Source organism: Monodon monoceros, unplaced genomic scaffold, assembly GCF_005190385.1.
Source record: "Monodon monoceros isolate NGI ecotype Baffin Bay Population unplaced genomic scaffold, NGI_Narwhal_1 Super_Scaffold_16, whole genome shotgun sequence".
Taxonomy (NCBI): domain Eukaryota; kingdom Metazoa; phylum Chordata; class Mammalia; order Artiodactyla; family Monodontidae; genus Monodon; species Monodon monoceros.
In genome coordinates, this window is record NW_021703772.1 from 99,029,914 (window position 1) to 99,046,055 (window position 16,142).

A 16,142-nucleotide genomic window follows, 5' to 3' on the forward strand; every position below is an offset into this window, starting at 1 on the left:
AACACCACCACTATGGGTAACTTCTATATGTTTCTTGTGTTTAAGTTCTGGCAGGCCTTCCTTCGATATGCCTGGTTTTTTTTTTTTCTTTCTTCCAGTAATATCTCATGCTATGTCTGTGTTACGTGTACAGGTAGTCTTCGTTTTTTAAAGATTCTGGAATTGCAAACATACCTATTTTCTAAATTGTATTTGTAACTTCAAGATCCATACTTGCTGCATGTTCTCAGTCATTCACAAACATGTTCAGAACAGCAGAACATCTGCGTTGCCTGATGCACACTTTCCCAGCTGAGATCAAAAATGGTGATGCAAGGTCTTCTTGTTCCAGCTTTCATACTGTATATTAGTGTCCTTTTCATGGTCTTTTAGTGCTATTTTTTCAAAAATGTTTGTGCTTTTTGTTGATGATTTTGCTGTTTAAAATATTCCCAAGCACAGTGCTGAAGTGCTGTCCAGTGTTATTAGGTGAAGGAAGACTGTGATGTGCTTTACAGAGAAAGTACATGTGTTAGGTAAGCTTCATTCAGGCATGAGTTACAATACTGTTGGCCATGAGCTCAGTGCTAATGAATCAACAATATTTAGTGTTAGATACAGTGTCTTCACATAAAAAAACACGTGAAAAGATGGTATGTATTGATTGGTCGATGAAAATGTAACCAGAGACCCACAGGAACCTAACCCTATATTTCTCCCAGGAGCAATCATTCAGTATTTGCTAATTCAGTGTTTACGATGACTTATACAGCATAACTATAGCAAACAGTGATAATTAGTTATACCACTCATGGTGATTAATATTTAGTAATCAGCCTCTTATAGGGTCCTAAAGTAAGGTAGAGGTGGTGGGGATCAGATTGGTTTTCAGGATCTTATGATGCCTTCTGTACCTCCCAATACATTTTGGCATCATGAGACTGAATGTCATCTCAAGTCCAGCTTCCAGGAGTAAGCACTGATCACGTTTTTACATAGTATATCTCAATTTTGCCCCACAACCACTACCTTTGCTATAACTATTCACGCTCTGTAACAAGCAGTGGAACATCATTTGCAGAGATGGGATGAATATGTAATTTTTGACTGTGAAATGTCTTTGTCCCCAAGGATCTCATCAAATGTTCAGTTCGGCGCTCACTATGCAACAGCCAATCATTATAGGAAAAAAACTGTTTCTAACATCAGGGACTCCAATTTTATCCTCTCATCGTAAAACAAGACCTACCTAGCCAATGTAGAAGAGGAACATAGGATAAAAGGAAATGAGGAGTGTTCAAAAAGAATAGAAATGTTATTCAAGGAAGAAAAGAGAAAGATGCAGATTAACACAGACTGAATTTAGCCCAATGTGCTTCAATACAGATGTTCAGTAAAGCTAAGTCTAATTCTACTTGAAAACTCCCCCTTTCAAAATCTCTGCAACACTATGCAAACAAACATAAAGAAATGTCTACCTCTAACCCTGTTGAAAATCTCTCCTATCTTACACTCTTTACATTCTGTGGTGGACATATAATGCAATTTTAATTATGGAAAACTACAAAGTATTTGAGATCTTCTGGGAGTACACACACACACACACACACACACACACACACACACACACACACACACACCAAGGGACAGTGGATTTAGTGGAAAGCGTTCTAAGCTAAGAAAAAAGGGCTAGGTTCTAATTACCTGTAAATGGCAAGCTGCTGGCTTTGTAGGGAACCTATAGTTGAGGCTAAATCTCTGCAACTTGTTTGCTGTGTGTTTGCAGGTTAGGCAGGATTAACTTTTTTTTAATTAAAGTATAGTTGACTTGCAATATTATGTTAGTTTCGGGTATACGACATAGCGATTTAATATTTTTATAGTTTATGCACATACAATATTATTAACTATATTCCCTGTGCTATACATTACGTCCCTGTGACTTATTTTATAACTGGTAGTTTGTACCTCTTAATCCCTTTCACCTGTTTTTTTCATCTCTGACCCTCCTCCCTCTGGCAACCACTAGTTTGTTCTCTGTATCTGTGAGGTTAAATTCTTTATTGTGATCTTCCATCTCAGCATACCAGCTGAGAGAAACAAATGCTGTATTAGGCTAAGAACTACAAAGCAGAAAGTGGATTTATATATCCCTCTCTCTAAATCCCATCATTGGGAGACCGTCTAAGTTCTTTGGATTCATACATCGAGAAGAGCCAGCAACCTCTATAATTCTATATTATATAAATATGATAGAGACCAACATTCAATGGTAATATCCATCCAGTTTTGTCTCAGTGGTTATTTTGACTTGCTTTGACTAAAACAGTAGTGCACAGGAACTCTCAAGATGGATATGAGCCTAGAATTCAGGTACAGTGTGTTAGGTGGTTAACAGATGGGATGAATAGTTTCTTTTCACCCATAACATCATTGACACATTTGTCTGCTTTGAAGACCAAGTGCTCACTTGGCAGTTTGCTTTGGCAGCAGAACTTTCTGAGTTGAAAAAAAATGTTTATAGAGGTGGTCACATTTCTCACCTCTTTGTCAGCTATAGTAGTAGTAAATTCGAGATTTAAAATTTGTAGTCAAATATGGAATTTTATAGAACACAATATGAAAGCCAAAATAGACACCAGGAAAAATTATTTTCACTTCTATGACTCTATAGTGAAGGCAATCTCAGATTTAATAGTTATTCCAAAAGAAATGGAGGAATAAAGCTTCATTGTAAAACACAATATTATAACAAATGGGGGAAGGATTGTAATTTCAATGCAAAGAGAGAACACTAGTATTGCTTTACAGAATATGTGGCCAATCATGTTTAGTTGAAGCTATTGCAGTGAGAAGTAACAATTTGACTTCTAGGGAGTTTCAATTGACAGTATTATATTTGTGCAACGTACATCCACTACAGGAATAAAAGAAACTTTTATGCTTGTATGCTGAAAAATGGAAGTATCAACATAAGTTCTGTAAATCTTGCAAATAATAATATAGCTAGATGGGAAAAATTTTCTTCACTAGATCCATCCACATAGCTTAGAGAAAAAGAATTTCATTGAAATATCACATACTTATCATCTCTTTCCCTAACCCGTCTTTTGCAATTTTCCTCATTCCTCTGTATTCTACTATTCCACCATCTTTAATTAGTAAGAACCAAAATATAGGGATATCTTTGCGTCATCCACTATGTTCCTTAATGTCATCCCATCATGGATGCTGTGATCCTTGGGAAGATGCCCTTTAAAGAAAAACAAGGCTCTTTATAAGATGGCACTAAAGTCTCTTGAAGATACATACTTGCAACCAACTATTTAACATATAATTTTCAACTATTTCTATGAAGTGATTGGGGTGTTACCCCATTTTGTCTCCACAAACACTTTAAGCTGCAAGAATTTTTCCCCATCAGAATCATTACTCAACAAATATTGATTGCATGTTGCATGCAAACATGACACCATATAAGGTAATGTGGAGGATGCAAAGGTAATACGCACCTGGACCTGACAACATTTTAGTGGGGAAAAGAAACAAGTACTTAAAATATTTATCTAACTTACGTTACAGGGTGAGAATTGTCCTAAGAGTTGAAAGTAAACTGTGAGACAGATTTCTATTGAAGGCTATGCAGAGGCTATAATGGAAGGAGGGGAAATTTTCACCTGAGTGAGGGTAGGATGTCCTAAAAAAAGAAAAAAGAGAGAGAGAGAGATGCTCAGGTTACTCAGGATATACAGAAGGAATTTGTTTAAGGTAATTGAAGTATAGACTAGGTGAAAAGAAGTAGTGGATGTTAAGGGTGGGAAAACGTGTAGGACCCAAAATACCAAAACCCTTGAATATCATTGAAGTGGTTTGAACTTTATTTTATAGGCAGTGAGGAATCACTGAATATTTTAAACAAGTTAGCAAAATATTCAGAATCATACTAAATATAGAGTGTGGATTGAATAAGGAATGAGATTGATGGTAGAAAGAAGGATTAGGAGGTTATTACAGTAAGGCTCAGAAAGGGTAATAAACTCCAGAACTAGAATATTTCACATTTTGAATTCTCTCTAAAACCAATTTTAGATTTCCTGGATTTTATCAAAAACATATATACCCATTAAGATGGAGCCTTTATTCCAAACTAGGGTCTATAATGCTTCTTTTTTTTTTCAGATTTTTCATTATTCGTATACTGCTTCATATGTGATTTACAATATACACACTAGGTAAGTTCTTTGATTTTCTGGTTTCCATGAGCAACTGTCCAACTAAATTGTTGATGTAGGTGTTAATTTGTTCATGTAAAAATATTTACCTTTTTTCAAGGGAAGTTTGGGAGTTAAATCCTCCAGAAGTAGAGGACTCCATCTTGCAGTACGCGGCCTGGGGCGTCCAAGGGCAGCAGCTGGTAAGCACAGGCATTGGTATGCACTGAGTACTGTCAGCCAGGGCCCTATGGAAAATACTTACAGAAGCCACTCGTAAAAATTGTCCTATTATACTGGATGATTTTAATTTACCTTAATATCTTTTATCTAGTATTTTAATTTAAGAATATATCAAATAGTACCAGTATAATGTTATCAACTAATTAAAAAGAAAAAAGTTTATAATGGGTCATTAAACTGCTAGTTAATAATAAAACCCAGAAGAGATCCAAGAATACTAAGGCCTAGTTCTGTAAAATTTCTATTACATAATGTTTTATTTATTCTTAAAGCACTGTTCACGGCAAAAATTTAAGATGGAAGTCTACACTTGACAATGTTCTCTTAAGACTTTTTTCTCATATATTTTGGAATTATCACAAACTCAAAAAGAGAGTGATTGATGTATAAAAGCAGTTTGAGCTTCACAATATTCTTGTGTCTCATGGGTGCCTGGGTATAGACTTTAAGGGAAAATTGCTCAGGAAGTGGTATTGCTTGCTTGTATGGCTTGAGCATGCTCAAAAGTACTACACATGGCCAAACTGATTTCTAAATTGTTTGTGTGTTTATATGCTTACTAGCAACAATGTGAGAATCCCCTTTGTTCCATATCCTCACGAACACCTAGTTTTTCCAGACTATTATTTGTTAATAATGACATTATTGCTTCTTCCATTCCAATTTTTCTGCTTTCTAATTTATTAAATTCTTCTTGCACTAGCTACCCTATGAATGTGCCTAGTTATGGTGAGGTAGTTTCTTTTTTTGTGGAAAGATTTTTAAAAATGTATTCGATTATGATTGTAACAGTAAGGTTTAGATTTATTTTTGAATAAGTTTTGGTAATTTATGCATTTCTAAAAGTCCATTTCACCTAAATTTTCAAATTTTTCGCATAATATTTTTATAACTTCTTAGTGTTCTTTTAATCTTAGCATGTGTTGCTGTATTTTTTCTTGTTTCCTAATATTATTTATAAGTATTTTATTTTCATGATCAGCTTTGGTTGATATTTATAAATTTCATATTTGTCTTCTCAAAAAGCCAAATTTTAAATTTATTTGATCCTTTCTAGTATAATGTTAGTGTCCTCTTTTTCTGTTCCAATAAAACATGGAAGACTATAGAATTTTCTTTAAATGTTGCTTAATCTTCATCCAGCAATTTGATAGTAATACTCTTAATAGTATTTAGTTAGAATATTAAAAAAAATGTATTGCATATTCTTATTTCAGGTGCGTTATTTTGATGTTTGTTTTTAAATTTACAAACATGTGAAATTGGTTTTGAAGCTAATTTGTAAAGTTCAAAAACAGATCTTTGTAATAGTCACTTAGAAAATGATGACCTCATGGCTTAATGTAAACTTTTATAAATGTTTTCCCTGAGATAGGCACAGTGTTTTATATGTGCCTATTGGGTCTATCTTAATACATAATTATGTTTTACATAATACATAAATTAAAGTCAAATAAGTTAAAGTACATAAGACTTTAACTCCTTAGTAGTGATGGTGGATATATGGTCTTTTTCTTAGTGTTCTGTAGGTTTTACATTATATAATTTGAACTATGCTTTTAAGAATGAGGGGGGTTAAATGTTAAATACGTCTTTTAGTAAATTGAAATGCTTCATATTCTTATCAATATGTTCATCTTATTTGCCTTTAATAATTCTGATCAACCAACCCTAACCCTAACCTTTAACAGAAGTTAGAATCCTCTAGTTTTGTTTGTTTGTTTGTATTTACTTAGAATTGCTGCTTCAGTAACAGCTGAGTGGGTTGAGGTATGTTTTTTAATTTCCCATGACCATCATTTCATTATGATAATTTAGGAAATATAAATATTTTCCTTAACAAAGTGCATATTATTAGTTTTCTTCCATTTTATAAATCTAAGAAATACTTTCTTAAGCTAATTGATGAAACAGGTATTTCACATCACAATAAGGCTGTGGAATAATGTACTATAACTAAACAGTGCATCTTTTCATTAAAAAACTTCTGGACCCTGAAATATTCTGGACGTGAATATACCTGAGATAGAGTCTCGGCCAGTGGTTGGTTATGTGACTTTGGCCAAATCATTTTTCCTCTCGGCACCTCATTTTCATCAGTAGTAAAATGAAAGCATTTGACTGTGCTTTTTGACCTCCCTCATATTACATTCTATATAATTCTAAATATTATATTCTATATTTAACTGGGATTATTTAAACCTTAAACGTTTACCAATAACATTGAGAGAAACATATACAAAGTTGCCAGACATTAGACCTGAAGCTTCTTGAACATCTTTATGGTTACATTTTATAAAGAAATCCTGTATAACACAGTGTATTCACTGCCTTATCCACACTAAATGGTTGAATAATTGATTAAATTATTATGAAGAAAACAAGCCAGTAATTTAAAATGAAAAAATATTGCAATGATTCAAATACCATAGATTATAGACAGTATATTTGCATTTATCCTGTGTCTATTTTAGACATTTAAAACAATGTGTTTAATATACCTATGTAGGGCTGTCTCTAGATCCATTCCATTATGATATTCCTGAAGAGTGGCAGCAGAAGCTGCCTAAGACATGCTAGATATGAAGATGCAGGTCTGATTCAGAGAAGTCAAGGATCAGTGTATTGATGGACAGTGGTGAGTGGGCACCAGGAAGTGGGCAGACGCTGTAGTCCTACTGCTTCACTCTGCTGCTGTCAACAAGAGAGCTGGTCCATTAGGCCAGAGGCAAATTCTAAACACACAAAATGTTAGAACACAAAAACCCCAAATAACTTCATGTTCGTGTCACTGGAGAGTCCTTAGGAAAAATGTATAAAACTTTGATTAGTTTTAAATGACTCTTTTTCTCCAAGCCTGAGAGCAACCTACACCTGTGCCAAAATAAGTTTTATACCCTAAAGGAAGTAGTATTAGTTGTATGCATTTTCTTTAATGATTCGTATTTGTTATTGATTCCTTATCCTTTAATATATTTGAGAAAATCGTAAAAATACTAAAAATTTACAAAAATCATAGATCTTCTCATGGGGGTCATTTTGCAGGTGATTGAATCCTCATCCATTACTTACTAGCTGTTGATTTTGAGACTATTAATCTCTACATGCCTTAGTTTTCTTATCTTTAAAATGGTGACAATAACAGTGCTTTACTAATAATGCTATTCTGGTATTTAATGTATAAATACAAAGCATTTTGAAAAGTATCTAGCATATAGTATTTTAGAGGTGTTTATTTTTACTGTTTTAAAAGATTTAAAAAAACGTGTCACTTGAATTTTAACTTCTTCAGGAATTTTGGTGTTACTAGTTTTTTTGAGAAGTAAGCCTAAGTTCTTTGTAATGGCATTTTCCAAAGTCATTTGGGAAAATTTTGGGATAAGTTCGATTCTTGTTGAGGTTATTTTTTGTGCAACTAAACATAAATTCAATATAATTAAAGGGTGTGTCTCTGCAAATGGCTAACGGTCCATTTCATGTGAATATGACAGGCTTTGTCACTATTTGAAGCCATCAGCAAAAGTCAGCAATATGATTATACCAGAGATGAGCCACTGCAATACTTTAGTTTTGCATTAAATTAATCAGAGTCCTGTAGTGTTTATAAACTAAGAACAATTGATTTTTTCATCCTTAATTCTCACTCCCTAATTTTATTTGCTGTAAAATAAATCCTTGGCTATAGAGAAGAAAGGTAAGAGATTGGGCATAATTTATAGATAAAGAGGGTCTGAGTTAGAATTCAAAGGATGGAGAAGTTTTTAGTAACACTAGGTGTAGGGGAAAACAGTTTGGTTGTGGCCAACTTTGTGGGGAAGAAAACCTGACACAATACAGCATGTATTATTTAGAGAAGGCAGTGAGTAGACCACTTCAGCTGTAGCAAATGTTTTATAAAAAGAAATGGTGGATACTGAAGCAGGAAGAAATATGTTAGTCATTCAGTTGAAAAGAATTCTGGTTTAAGAGGGCGTAGCCTTTTTCTTTCCAAAATAACTTCATCTTATAAAAGTTAAAATCACTCATTGTAGAACATTTGAAAAGTCATATAATTATATGAATTCATGTAAATTCATATATAAAAGTTAAATATACCTTATCTATAATTTTACCGTAAGAATTGAAAGCTTCTAAAAGTCAGATGAAGTCTGAGCATAAGAAGGAAAAAACATTTCACTGATTAAAATACACTCTTTAGAATCAGAGAAAACTCAATTCAAGCTCAGATTCTGTTTTTTGTTTTGTAACTTATGGAAGGTTGAAAGCTTTAAGCTTAAACTTGCTCATTTTAAAAATGAAAGAAAATCATAACTACTCCCAGTTTTGCTTGAGGTTTAAATGAGATAGGTAATGTGCACAAGTCAAGATTTTCCAGTAAACAGTATTAATAGTGTATATAGCTATATATGTATATGTGTATTCAGAGAGAGAGAGATTGAGAACCTGCCTCAAACAATTATGGGCGCAGTCTGGCTGGCTGGAAACTCTGATAAGATTTAATATCACAGTCTTGAGCTGCAGTCCTGAGGCCTTCAACTCATTGGATAAAGACTAACCACATTATTCCTTACTTAAAATGAACTGATTGTAAATGTTAATCATATCTGCAAACTGCTTTCACAGCCAGACTAGTATTTGACCAAACAGTCAGGCACCATAACTCAGCCAAATTTACACATAAAATTAGCCATCACAGCATAGTAAGCACTCAATAAATGACAGCTATTAATTTGATTCCCACTTGTCCTTTCATGTAATAACATAATTAATTCAGAATTTCATCATCTTTCCCCTAAAAATTTTTGCAGCTTATTTTCTAACGTCCCTTCTTCAATTGCTAGCCATTCTAATTCACACCTGCAGAGATATGTTTAGCAATGCAGATCCTTAGCAATTCTCACAAGGTTATGAAATGTCACTGAGATGACACACAATGTCATTGATGTGACACACAAGATGTGACTAAGTTGTCACATCATCTGACTCCTGACACTTCATCACAGAACAAAGCACAGATGTTTTTCTACCTGGACCAAACTCTGTAATTTTCAGAGGGTGACACAGGGCTGCTTTGTGCTCCGAGTGATTCCCCTTTCTATACCCGTTGTTTTCTTTTCGTCAGAACTCTTTGTCAAATACTTTCCCTCCTCTTCTCTGGTAATTTTTCCAGCATTTCTACATCTAAGTGAATTGCTTACTTCTCAAGATTCTAATATTGTTTTATTTTATTTCAAATTTTTACAGTATTTTATATTATTTATTTACATTGCTGTCTTCCACCACTAAACTGTAGTCTTTTCCAGAGCAGACAGAAGAAAGAATATGCTAAATGTCCCTCTCTTCTCTCTCTCTTTCTCTCTCTCTCCTTTTATCTCTCTCTCTCTCTCCCTGCCTCTGTCTTCCCCTCAGCTTCCTCCCCCTTCCTTCTTCATAAAATTCATCTTAGCACGAGGCAAAATGTAGATTTAATAAGAAATTAATGAAAGGCTAACAGTTGTTTCCATGGATAATGGGATGCCAAAGAAGGTTTTGAAGATGGCATAATATGAAAAGAAATCATTCCTGAAAAGACAGGTCTGGCAGGAAAGTTTAAAATAGAGTGTAGGTAACTGAGTCCAAAGGCAGAGAGCTAGGTTTAGAGGCCATTAGTATAATCTAGAACTGATTTGATAGATAACAATATATTTAAGAGATGAACACATCAAGTTTTAAACTGAGATCTAAAATTTGCAGTCCAACAATAAAAATTGTCTTATAAATACTTATTCAAGTAAATTAAATTATGCATATATGTATGTTTTTACATATTTTTGCAAATAATCTCATTTTAGACTCTTAATTTATTTAAACCACTTTATTGAGTACAAATAAAAGATTGAGGGCTTCCCTGGTGGCGCAGTGGTTGAGAGTCCGCCTGCCGATGCAGGGGACACGGGTTCGTGCCCTGGTCTGGGAAGATCCCACATACCGCGGAGCGGCTGGGCCCGTGAGCCATGGCCGCTGAGCCTGCGCGTCCGGAGCCTGTGCTCCGCAACGGGAGAGGCCACAACAGTGAGAGGCCCGCGTACCACAAAAAAAACACAAAAAACAAAAGATTGACACATACAAAAGTCTGTACTTTGCATTGAATACATACAAAAGACTATAAAACTTGAGATGAAAATAAGTATACACCCATGAAACCATCAGCACCTTCAATGGCATAAACACATCCATCACCTCCAAAAGATGTTTACTGCTCTCTTTAATTTTTTGTGTGATAAGAACACTTAACATAAGGTAGACTCCTTCTTTGATATTGCTAGTACTTTTTCAGTCTATTCAGGATAAAATAAAATCACCATACCCGTTCTTCCGATGGCATAAAGCTTTAAAAATATCCAGTGTGTTACTTAATTTATCACAATTTAGGTGTTTAGAGAAATCACTTTTCTACATTCATTATCTGTATTTTTGAAGAACGTAATGTTTAGGTAATTCTCCAAATACAATTTATCAAACTTTCCTATCACCTACATTTTTACTTACTAGAGATTTACCTTAAAATTGTATTAAAATCTTAAGTGATTAGCAATGGTTCATTGCCTCTAGGAGAGTTTCAATTTCTTTGGTGTAACTGCTTAAGTCTTCATTAAGATTTAATGAAAATTTAACTAATTAATTAATTTCATTAATTAATGTAAACATTCTGAACAATTTTATTGACTTTTCCAGGGTGACTTTAACCCTTCTTCGTTTAAAGGCAGATGTTTAAGGTAGCATTTTTCAAACATGTTGCTGAAATCTCATGTCCCCTACTAGAAATCAATATGATTTTGCTTCATATGCCATTGTGTTTTTCTCCAGTATAAAAGTAATCATTTTAATTGTCATTAAGATGTATTCAAGAAATACATGATAAGCATTTGCAAATATGAGATATACATGTGCATACTCATACACACACTACACACACACATAGTCATATGCACACACATTCACTCCCTGCTGCTGGTGTCATGTACATTTGGAACGAAAGTCTGGGGTTTAGAGTCCTAGCATACCAACATACCAGAGGTGACATAGAAGTAAAGAAAGAAAAGCAGCCATTGAGAGTCAAGGTCTATTTCAAGTCAGTTCTTCACTGTGGTGTGTGTGGTGTGGTGCTCATTCCTAGGTAGTACATTGGTGCAGGAAAACTGCCAGAAAATTTATACCATAACATCCTCAAGTGTTTGTCATGATGACCTTTTCTCTTATAAATGAATTTGCACCTTTTTTTAAAACTCCACTTAGGGCTTCCCTGGTGGCGCAGTGGTTGAGAGTCCGCCTGCCGATGCAGGGGACACGGGTTCGTGCCCCGGTCCGGGAAGATCCCACATGCTGCGGAGCGGCTGGGCCCGAGAGCCATGGCCGCTGGGCCTGCGCGTCCGGAGCCTGTGCTCTGCAACGGGAGAGGCCACAACAGTGAGAGGCCCGCGTACCACAAAAAAAAAAAAACAAAAAACTCCACTTATTTTCATTAGTGGTGATAAATGAAAAACAAGGTTACTTTTTCATTTTACCCAGGACAAAATCTAATGATTGTATTTTTAGTTCCAGGAAATAATAAAAGCAATCCTTCTTATTATATTCTAGTATTAGACACACCTAAGGTCTAATGGGTCTCACTTCAAGTTTGGAATCAGGAAAATCAATATCAAGAAGCTAACATGTTTTCTATAATCAATATTTTGACTGGGGATAACTGATGAACCATAATAGGATAACTATGTTTGGATTTAACAAAAATACCTTTAAACTATCTCAACCATTTTGACTGATACGTTTGCATTGTATTCGGGTGTATATTTACATTAGTATATCATGTAGGCAAATGTGACAGGAAATACATTCTCATATAAGTAAAATATGGTAACAGTATAAGTGTACATGTGTAAAGAAAAAATATGCAATTACAGTGTACAATTTAAAAGAAAATTAATTTGCCTTGCTGTGCAATATAAATCTTAGTGTCTTGTAATTATTAAACAGCATATTTATGACTTTTCTACCAAATTCAGATTTCCAAAAGAAATGGAAAATGAAATTACTATCCTTTATAAGCACACATTTCAGATTATTTCCCTCCAATTAAGTGTTGCTTATTTCAATGTAAGGAGAAAACTGAGCAACTTGCATACTGTTAGCTATACTCGTATTGCTTTTAAAGGCTTTGCACAGGCCTTATCAGAAGTCACTTGATAAGTATGTGTTGACTTGACTTTGATGATTGCCTTGGACTGTAAACAAACTCTCTGAAGGCAGGAGCTCAAATTCTGTAATTCTGATAGCATGTATAACTGTATATTGAACTATGGAGTTAGCAGGCATGGGTTTTCCATTGAAAATAATAAAAGAGAAGCTGCTTAGAGAAGATGTTGTAACCTGTGCCAGCATATGCAAATGGAAGATACTTAGATGCTGACAGATGCAAGGCCAGCCCTGACCTAGATTTAGATTTAGAGAGTGATTAGAAATATTGCCAAGCTTTTATCTAGTAATAATAATAATATTAATAATTAAAAAGCAAGAAAAGAAAATCAATTCACTGTATGCTATTTGAGAATGCCTTTTTCCTATGCTATGTTTGTAATGTTTTATTCAACATTTAGAAAAATCAAATGGAAACCAATGCTGTCATATAAAGTACCAGTTTTAATGATGGAATGTCAGAAATGTACTTATCTCTTCTGGGGGGAGGTGGTAGTCTTTATCCTGATTTAAAGTGCTTCATTTGGTTTAATCCAGCATGAAATATAAAATTTCATAGAGCTTCTAACTAGGTCTTATGAACTTGTTACTTATTACAGGTATAAAAGGCACAATGTCTATTCCAGGAATTCACAGAAAATAGACTTAAAGGTGAGAATACTCACCTTTGGGAACACCTACAACATGGACCTCATCTTGCAGGGGGAATCCTCTCTGAGGTGATGGAGCAGTTTCCTAGAGGAAGTAACCAGCAAGTTGAGTTTTGGAGTTATATACTGGTGCAAGATTTGGACCTTTATTTAAAGGCGTCCCTCTGACTGTAAGGAAGCTCTCAATATGAAAAGAAATAGAGTAGACTTGTATGCAATCACATGCTTTAATTCTTTTGTTTATACTTTTAATAACAGAAAACTATAACTTACTATTATTTCCAAATGTGGAAAGATAATAAAGCAAACTAGAAATATAAAATGTGTTAGCAGACTTGTACTAGAAAGAATAACCATAAAAATTCACTGAAATAAAACTCCCTATATTTCCCTTAACTTATATTTAAGCAATTTTGAGTTATTTAGTAATAATGAGGTAAATGTAACAGCCATATCTTTTCCCCCATTTGTTTGTTTTCCAACATAAATAGCAATTTCTGCAGCACTTCTTGTCTCATGCTGTTCCTAACATTGAATTAAATAATATATTGTGGAGTAAGAGCCAGAGAGATTCTAGGATTGCACATTTTTAAACTATAAATCTGGATCATACATAATCCAATGTACTGAATACTTTGGACAGTTCCTGCTAAGCAAACCATTTGAATGGAGTAACAACATAGATGATGATCAGTGAAGGTTTCTAAATATTAGACTCCTTCTGTTTCATTGCAGCTAAGCTTTTGCATATCTATTATTATTACTTTTAACCATACAGTGTTATCCTACAGTGCTGTCAAGTCATAGTCCTTCAACGGTCTAAATAAAAACTTTAAAAATAAGATTATAGTAGTGTTTTATTGTAAGATGTGACCCATGCTACACAACCCCTGAGGTATAAAGATTCTAATTAGGAAAAGTTCAGTATTCTAGTGATTTACTGTTCTTTAGTAAACGGCATGAAGAGAACTCTCTGAGAGAAACTGTGCTCTGCATTAATGTCAAGATTCCTCATGTCAGAAATAACTCCAGGCATCCTTTACATGGTGTGGTAGAGGAGCTCTTCCCTTGCTCTCCTTCTTAAGAACAACAAAGAAACTGAACATGTGAAAAGAAACTCTATATTTTATGATATTTTGAATTAACCACAGCCTAAACTATAGTCTCTGAGAAACATGAAGTAATAATTCTCCAGAGCCAGGAAAAGATTGAAAGCAGATATATACTTTAGTAGATTTCAGAAACTCAGAGAAATAGACAAATTGAAAATTTTAGCTGGTAATTTCAACACTTGTCTTCCGGTTAAAGATAGAACAACTATACAGAAAATCAGTGAGGATATAAAAGATTTGATTGACACAGTCAATCAACATGACATAATTGACATTTACAGAACACTATACCCCAAAATTACAGAATACAGGGTATTTTTAAGTGCTCACACTGGGTCATAAAACAAGCCTCAATAAGTATAGAAGAATGGGAATCAAACAGAATATGTTCTTGGACCACAAAGGTATTAAATTAGAAATCAAAAATAAACATAAACTACACACACACATTCTTATTGGGCTACGAATATATCCAATAAGAAATATAGTACTATATATCTAGCAATTCTAAATATAGAATTTATCCTGTGGATATATTGCACATAGACCCAAACACATAAAAAGAAAATTCACTTGAATGTTATGTACAATTTAAAAAGCAGAATAAAAGAATAGAAACAACTTAAGTCATCATTATGAGACTAATAAAATATATTAGGGTGCATAAAATAATAAAATATTAAGAAGCCATTAAAATTAGTATGATTCTTCTACATGTGCAGATATGCAATGCCATCCACTAATAAACGTGAATATAATTAATCAGTATGCTTTCTTTTTAAGTCATTGTAAATTTTTGAGACTTTGGTTCCTTTGGGTCTTATTTCTAAAACCAAGGTGTATTATCTTGGTAGCTCATCCAGTTTCAATCATATGGTTAATAAAACATGTATTAAACAATTCAGTTAGCATGAATTCAGTTCTGGTAGCATTTATTACTCCCAAATGTGATGACCTTCAAGAATTTAGTTAGTAAAATGTAGAAAACATTTTCTATAAAAAAAAAATAGCCACTTGAGTTTTTAAAGAATAAGAAGTTTGTCCTTAGAATCTGCTATGTTAGTCACTAGAGAATTCTGTTGGAGTGAAATTAAAGAACGGCTGAGACATTTAAAATCTAGAAGCAGAAGATGATAAATCAAGAAATACTTTGGACAAAACTACAATAGTTATAGCACAATAACATGCAGATAAGGCTAGTCGAATGCATACATTTTTTTTTTTTAAATGAGGGAAATAGTGGGTTTGTTTCTTTGGAATCATGATTTTGGCCCACGGGCCCAGCCGCTCCGTGGCATGTGGGATCCTCCCAGACCGGGGCATGAACCCATGTCCTCTGCATCGGCAGGCGGACTCTCAACCACTGTGCCACCAGGGAAGCCCTAAAAATAAAGAGATTTTACAGAAGAAAAAAGTTATTTGAAAAGACTTTGAAGGAAGATCTGATTTATTTGCTCTGGATGTTTGGCTTGTTGTATCAGAGAATCTAAAAGGTGAAGAAAAACAAAATAAGGGATCTGCTGGGACAGAGAAGTGTTGGCTTGGTTGGCCTAGAATGTTATGTTGACTAAATATTTGGTGGATTGTAAACGCTGTTTTTAAGAAAAATATGAAAATTTTGCTCTAAATCAATCAATTAATTCGAGTCAATCCTTGATGTTTAATTTCTCAAGATGAGTTTTATTATTGCTACTGAAGTTTGCTGACAAAAAGTT

At 34.1% G+C, this 16,142-nt stretch overlaps 1 protein-coding gene across 10 annotated transcripts in view; it reads left to right on the top strand.

Moving 5' to 3' along the window:
• DPP10 (dipeptidyl peptidase like 10) overlaps window positions 1-16,142 on the top strand; it is a 1,301,728-nt gene that overhangs the window by 1,140,097 nt on the left and 145,489 nt on the right. For 9 of the 10 annotated variants that reach the window (XM_029225838.1, XM_029225839.1, XM_029225846.1 and 6 more), the window contains 2 exons: window positions 4,159-4,211; window positions 4,312-4,393. In XM_029225838.1, coding sequence (XP_029081671.1) covers window positions 4,159-4,211; window positions 4,312-4,393 — 135 coding nt within the window. The remainder of the gene's footprint in view (window positions 1-4,158; window positions 4,212-4,311; window positions 4,394-16,142) is intronic. The other variant, XM_029225845.1, reaches the window with a different exon arrangement.